Source organism: Gekko japonicus, unplaced genomic scaffold (genome assembly GCF_001447785.1).
Source record: "Gekko japonicus isolate JY-2015 unplaced genomic scaffold, Gekko_japonicus_V1.1 scaffold44, whole genome shotgun sequence".
Lineage (NCBI taxonomy): Eukaryota > Metazoa > Chordata > Lepidosauria > Squamata > Gekkonidae > Gekko > Gekko japonicus.
The window spans coordinates 810,366-817,809 of record NW_015174845.1 but is presented as its reverse complement, the minus strand read 5'-3'; the positions used below and the strand labels follow the sequence as shown (position 1 = coordinate 817,809).

Sequence of the window (7,444 nt, the reverse complement as noted above, 5' to 3'; positions counted from 1 at the left end):
ATCAGTTTATCAGTTTGTTCTGTCCGTATTGTAGGTAGAATCCATAGACCCTGCAGCGTGAGTGGTTTGTCCCTCTTTATCTGCAGGACTAACAAGACTTTACAAACTTGTGTCCCAAATGATTTCAGAAATAATAAACATGGTAGAATACTAGCAGGGGGCCTCACTCAGAGAAAAGTGAGACCTGCTGCCTTTAAACTTTACAAATGATAAAGACTGAGTCTAGTGGCACCTTTAAGACCAACAAACTTTAATTCATGCATGAAGTGTCTCTGAATGTGGAGGTTCCCTCTCAGTCACCATGGCTAGGTAGCCACTGATACACCTGTCTTCCATGAATCTGTCTATCCCCTTTTAAAGCTAGTTTATTCCTGCCATCACTGCATCCTCTGGCAGCAAATTCCACATTTTAATCACTCTCCGTGTAAAGAAGAAATGCCAGTGGGGAGGAGCCATACCAGCCTTTCCCCAAGGCTTGTATTTGCGTCAATTCTGTTTTATTGAAAGGGAATGTTTAGAGTTGTCATGCTGAATGTGAAATCAAATGGTGTCGCATTCACTAATAGATTTGCTGTTACTGAGAAGGCTTTACTCCAATTTTATTCCCACCCCTTCCTCCAAGGAGCCACGATTCTCCCATTTTATCCTCCTAGCAACCCTCTGAGAGAATTGGCCCAAGAGTTAAGTTTTACCGCAAACATGAGTTTCCCAGTCTTCGAAGGCCAACATTCTTCGACAGTGGCTATAACTACTTGTCTTGATCTTCCATCGAAAGCAGGAATAAGCTACCTCACGTTTCACTATCTGTATAGTCTAGTTCTTCTTCCCTGGGTCTTGGGAATGCTTTGATTGGCCACATGCCTCCTGCCATTCCAGAAACACTGCAGAGGGAGAAGGAATTATGGAACAGTACCCCCGAATCAGGTTAGGGAAAGCACTTTGACTTGGGCCAGTCACTCTTCCCAGTCTACCTAGGGATGGGCATGAACCACACTTCTGAGGTTCGGGACTGAACCACAAACCAAACCAGTCCATGAACCATTTAAAACCCTGCTTTTTGCTCCCCACCGCTTTTCACAAAAAGCAGGGGTTTGAATAGCTCCAAGGCATTTAAACCCTGCATTCTAGTCTTCACAAACTGCATCAAAATTCGTGGAAGTTTGTGGTGGGTCTTCAATTCGCAAATGTTGCTTCGCAAACCACGAATCGCCCAAAATTCATGAACTAGTTCATGAGGTGGTTCATGCCCATTCCTAAACAAACCTCAGAAGGCTATGAGGAACAGTGGGATAAGACTGTACTAAAGTTTTAAATATGGAGAGAAACCTATAGAGAACAATTAAGGCTGATAGCATATTGCACTGTTCTAGTGGCACCATTCTTCAGAGAACCACAGCGCTGATAGAATGAAGTCCAACTGTACAGTCCTGTTGCTCCCCCTTTCCTTTAAAGAAAATTGTATTCTATTTAACAAACACAGAAGCCACTTTAACATCAAATGAACCATTACCATATACAGTTAGCTGTACAGTATAGAAAGGACATAAGCCCATTCATTTGTGACGTAACCTGATGTTACCCTCAGCATAACCCATCCACAACTTGCAGGTACATACAGGTGATGAAATGCAGCAAAGAGAAAAATAAGTGAAGCTTAATTGGGAACAAACATTCTTTGGGCTCCAAGCTGAAGTCATTACACTAAAAGGTTGCCAATTCACAGCAAGTGTAAATAACTCGCTTGGCTTAGTAGGGCCCCTGCAGTAATTTAAATTGTGGGGGGCCATTTTTCCCCATACCCAGCTAGCAAATTACGTTATCTGAAAGAACTGAAGGACTGATGCTATCGTTCAGGTTTCCCTAGAGCCACAACTGGTGGCATTAATGGCAGACTCTGCCTGAGATATATTGTTGTAACTAAGCTAGACTGCGTAGCCTCATGCCACATGGAACAGAGGTGCTAGTGCATCGTGTGGCTTATGGATGCATAAATTTACCCGATTTTCATTGGGGTAGTGTGGCATCACACACCAGAAGGAATGGCAACCTTCCACCCCTAGCCATTCTTTTTTCATGATAAGTGTTAATTACCGGTTCAGTATGGCAAGGAAAGGATACAACAGGCCCCACCCATTTCTTACCTAAAGCCAGATCTGTGTATGCACCACAGGTTCTGCGAGAGCGTAAAAAAGTTGCAGCATGCAATACCGCAAACGGAATTCAGCTGCCTGACAATTACAGCTTTCAATTTATTTGTATATTTATATGCTGCTTTCCTCAAAATCATCTCCCAAAGTGGCTTACATGAATAAAAAGAGATGGGCCCTGCCCTCAGGCTTACAGTCTAAAGAGACATACAAGGGAAGAAGAGAGGTATAGGGCAATGGTAGGGGAGGGGAAAATTAGCTTTTAAAAAAAGGATTCCCTCCCCTCCTGGTTGCAAACATGTGCTTGAAAGTACACTAGGGTTAGTGCTTAGTAAGCAAGAGGAGCAACTGAATAAGTTTTCCCAGTCAGGGTAGGGCTAGAGCATCGTGTCCCATGCCATAAATAAATCAGGTAAAATATTTTATACACGTCACAGAATTCTACTCCCCATAGCCCACATTTTTCTGTAGTTAAAATTCTGTAGCAAAGTCAGAACAGCTGGAAGGAGCTGATCATTCCGATGAATCCAATCTAAAAGACAGGCTCTGTACATGCCAGCTATGGCAGCAAACATCAATCCGTTACACGGAATCAGATACACTGGGAAGGTATTTCTTAGCTGATGGGCTTCAAAACTCATTAAACTTTCTATAGCTGTCTACAGGGTAATAGCATGGCCTCTTATAACACAGAGTTAACCTGTAGGGAATGGCCACAAACAGAAGATATTCTGAGATCGCCATATCACATGCCACTCCTGCAATGCTAATTGGGGGGGGGGAGCTGCCTGCCACTACCTTACCTTGCCAGAAAAGAGCAAGAAGAGCTCACTGAATTGCCGGGCTGTTCCATTAACTTATTGGCTGTAGAAAGTAAAACTGCCCCACAACTCTTCACTTTACTTAGTGGGAGGGGAGTCCCCAAGCATGTGCCGAGATCCCACTCTCCATCACATCTGCATAGCTACTGCTTGTGATTAAACGCAAAAAGCAAATATAAAGGTAACTTGTGTTTTATTTAGCTTCCAATTTCCTGGGAGGTTAAAGAACTATAATTTGTTTGGGACAACAGAAGAAAATAGGCTGTGCTTACAGATAATTTTCTGCCATATTCTTTCTTCAGGACCACTGTTTTATTGTTGCCCACTCTATTACACGGGATGTACATATCAGGTGTTGTTAAAAGGTCAGTGCCTGTACAATACATTCTACAACTGAGCACCACTTTCCTTAACTGAACAGGCAAGAGAAAGTACACGGAACGTCGGCATCTGGCAGTATTTTTCCCAAAAAAGTGACTAAAATGGGTTTAGGTTGATTAACACTATTAAATCACATCTAATATTTGATACTACATGATTTCATTACAGCTATACGATACAATTATACAAAATGTGTTAACATCAAAGAATACAACCAAAAAAAATTAAAGAGCGCAAACAAAACCTATATAACTTTTTTTTTCTCTTTACAGGAAAATACTTTTGAAGTATGCATGTAACTGCCCATTCTTTTAAAGAAAATCTACTGCAAGCAAAGTTATCAACCTCCAGAAAAAAATCACACATAGCATTACTAAGCATATCCCCAAAAAGTGTACAATATGCACACTTAGAAAATACAAAATTAAAAAATTGTAAGCAACAGGTGAGCTTCGTATTTATAAGAATGTGAAAAGTCCAATTTTAGCACTGTTGTAGAAAGAACTGTCTCTGATGCAAGTCCATGAACTGTCTGCCTCCTCCAGATGGGGCCACGCTTTACAAAAACACCATGCTCTCGAAACCAATTACAGAGCAAAATCGAGCATCGTAGCAAAAAAGTCTTAAAGTTTATTTTTGCTACTTTATCAAAAACAAGTCCTTTAGGCATGTAGGGTTTTTTTTCTTTTTAAATTCTTTCCTAGAAACAATATATAAAGGGGAGGCTTATTTATTCCCAATCATTCTCCTGTAAGGTAAGATGCTTTTGAGTTCAAGACCTTTCTTCTTGCAGTTTCACTGGTTATTTTTGGCCTTAGCATGTGTTAAGATGTGAGATTTCAGGTTAGTTGACTGAGCAAACTTCTTATTGCAGCCATCAAAAGGGCACACATAGGGCCTGTCTCCAGTATGAATTCGCACATGTGTGCGTAAATTGAAGTCCAGTGAAAAGCGTTTGCCACATCCTTCGAACGTGCACTGTGGAATGAAAAAGAGAGGGTGTTAGCAATGCAGTTAAATTTAAAAATTGCTTGCAGTAAAGGTCTTTGCCTCATTTAATGGATTTATGTGCAAACTAAGAAGTGATCTATGCAGTGCCAAATCAGGGTCTCACAGGTGAACACTTGGAAAACTGTCTCCCCACACTCTTGTGTACAGAGTCAAAGCCAATCCATGTGCAAGCGATGCTCCATGCAGATGACCAGCAGTTATTTCCATTACTTCAGCAGTACCATTTCCAGCCACTATGGGCCTCAGGGTTGATCCGTTTAGTTATCAGCAGTTTTCCCTTGGCCCAAGGAGCCTTCCTCTGATGCAAAAGGCTCTTCTGCTGGTGGAAGATCCTCTCGTATCAAGATGTCTTCTGGCCCTTGGAAAAAGCACTGCTGATAGCAGAACAGAATCATGAACCATTTACCTGCGCACACATCCCAAGTGCTATGCAGAAATGACCCTGTTATAATTTTAGGCACTGTTGTGAAGAGGTTGTGCTGTCAATTCTATTACATTAGTGTTTTCCTTTAATGCTGTTTCTGACTCTAATTGTGTGTGTAATCAAAATTGTGTGTGTAATCAAAAATGTAATCACAACCAGTTATGTAGAAACTGCAGTCAATCAAGGTCAACATGGTCAAAGATTTTCAGGATGCTTAACATCTCTTTGGAGTAATGCTCCTTTCTCCTTGTACTTTGGGGGAAGGCAGAAAGCTAATCTTTATCACTTGCAGGTCAGTGCTTGCGTTTGGCATTTACTCAGGTCAAGTACAAGTTCTAAAGTCCATGGAAGATTGATTTCCACTCTACATCTTTAGCAGCCTTACATAACTGGTGACCCAGCAAGCTAGCCAGCTGCAATACATATATATTATAACCAAACAACTGCTTGATAATCTCTGCTTTTGCAGTCCTAGCAAAGCTATACAAACTGGAGCTTTCCTAAGCCCCTCTGTAAACTATGCTTGGGGTCTGGTATGGCCCTTTTTAATATACTTAACATACATTACAAACAGTATCACATCAAAAGGAAGACACATTTCTATTACACTTAATGCAGAATGGGGTAATCCAGTGATCACCACTAATATCTATAAGGCAGAGGAGCGTGTCCTTCGAGCACCCCACCCCTCAATCCTAATTTTGCACTTTGGAAACGTAGCCTACATATATGCTGACTGACCACAGTTAAGCATTCCCTAGAATCTATTCTTCTTACAAATAGCAAGTTTGCCAAAACATGGAATTTTTGGACAAGAAATGTTATAACAAGATAGGGAATGAGAAATACAAGCATGAAAAAGGAAAAGGAAGCTGTGCAGGGTACTGAAGCATCCTTCCTGTAGGAGCTCTCAACATCCCTAACTGTTGACAGTTCATCAGGTACTAGAGCCACCTCTAAGGGAGCTGCATACTCTGCCAATTAGGACCCTGCCTGGCAAACCAGTGCTCTTGTCAACATCAAAAAAAGTGAGCCTTTTAAAAACGGGAGCTTTTAAAAAACAGGATTGCAAAGAGGATTCCTCTACTGCCCTGATTTCTGTGCACTGTTCCAATCGTAGAAGAGGAGACAGTTTGCATACAAGCACATTCTAAGAACCTCAGAGAAAACAAAAAAAACAACATACAATTTGTTTATGGTGTTGTCCAGTTTGTACATCTTGTTCTGGCAAACTAGACAGTATGACTTATCAGGGAAAGACATCCCACACCTACAAAACCTCTGAGGCCTGGCCTGTAGTGGGAAAACGCAGCATGTCAGAAAAGGGAGAAACAATTCTAAAAAGAAAAAATACTGCTCTCCATCTATGTCAGCTGCCCCAACACTTAAAAAACCATCAAGTATGATGCAGTGTGCAGAAATGCAGGCAGCATCTGAAATGCTTTGCGCCGTGAGTGAGAAGAGGGCAGTTAACAACCATGCAGTCACATTTCAAGCATTAAGTTAGGAATAACTTTAGCAGATACAAGTCTGCTGGCCCCCCAGTCCATGTGTTAATAATGGAAAGAAACCATGGTCTTTGTGTTGTAGACTTTTTAATTGAAATTGTTCCATTTCAGGAATCATATAGCTTGCTTTACTCCAAGCCAGCGAAGTAAGGATAAGGCTAATGTTCAGTCTACATACAACCTTACACGTCTTCCAGAGTCATCAGGGATGGTCCCAATGAAATGCTATCAGCCAATTCTGACACCCTAGCTCCACAGCACTTCGGATTCTTTCCAGCTTTTCAGCTGTTACCTAAGCATGGTTTTATCTCAGAGCAGGTGCCTTTCTTATCTCAAAAATTACAGCCTGATCCCCAATACGGAAGCGGTATTTGTTTTATCAAAGATGAAGTACAGAGTTGCCGGATGGAATACTGTGAAAAAGTTACCTGAAAGGGTTTCTCTCCAGTATGAACTAGCTGATGCCGCTTTAGTTTTGAGCTCTCCACAAAGGCTTTGCCGCATTCAGCGCAAACGTGTACTCGTGGCCCGTGAGTGTGCAGATGCTTCCTCATGGCAGAGTTATCCCTGAACATCTTTGTGCAGCCCTTGAAAGGAATGTAAATGTACTCTTTTAGTCATCAGGCAAGTACCAAGGCATGAATCATGACTGTGTGGTTCAACAGAAATAACCCATACTATGCACAGAGCATGATTTAAATATGGGCCAGGGAAAAATAAAGTATACTACAGCTGAACAACGATATCCCAACAAGGAAGTGGTGGCAGAACAAGACCACACTGACTGACAGCTGCAGAACCTTGGCCTGGATCCTAAGCATTGCTGTTTGAGTGGTACCTGCCTTTCTCCCACTAAAGCCTCTCGTGTTCCTCAACAGAGATGGGCAGGCATATATGAACAGTATTAGGTCATCCTGCAGGGAGTAGGGATGTGCATTTCGGGATCCCGAACCGAAAAAAAAAAAGCCGAAAATAACGTTTTTCGGCTTTTTTCGGCTTTTGCAATCCCGAAATGGCTTCCTATGCGTTTTTCTGAATCCCGAAAAAAAAATCCCGAAAAAATTCGGGTCCATTATAACCAATGGGGCCATTGAAGTCAATGGCAAAAAACCTCTTGAAACTTTGCAGGGGGCTGGGGGGGAGGGGGGAAGG

At 41.8% G+C, this 7,444-nt stretch overlaps 1 protein-coding gene across 1 annotated transcript in view; it reads right to left on the bottom strand.

Annotated features, from left to right (window-relative positions):
• Positions 1-2,925: 2,925 nt before the first annotated feature.
• The window catches only part of YY1 (YY1 transcription factor), a 17,620-nt gene continuing 13,101 nt past the window's right edge, over positions 2,926-7,444 (bottom strand). Inside the window, exons 4-5 of the mRNA XM_015424438.1 lie at positions 6,721-6,879; positions 2,926-4,327 (exon numbers count right to left, since the gene is read on the bottom strand). Of these exons, the coding sequence (XP_015279924.1) occupies positions 4,145-4,327; positions 6,721-6,879 (342 nt within the window). The 3' untranslated portion in view covers positions 2,926-4,144. The remainder of the gene's footprint in view (positions 4,328-6,720; positions 6,880-7,444) is intronic.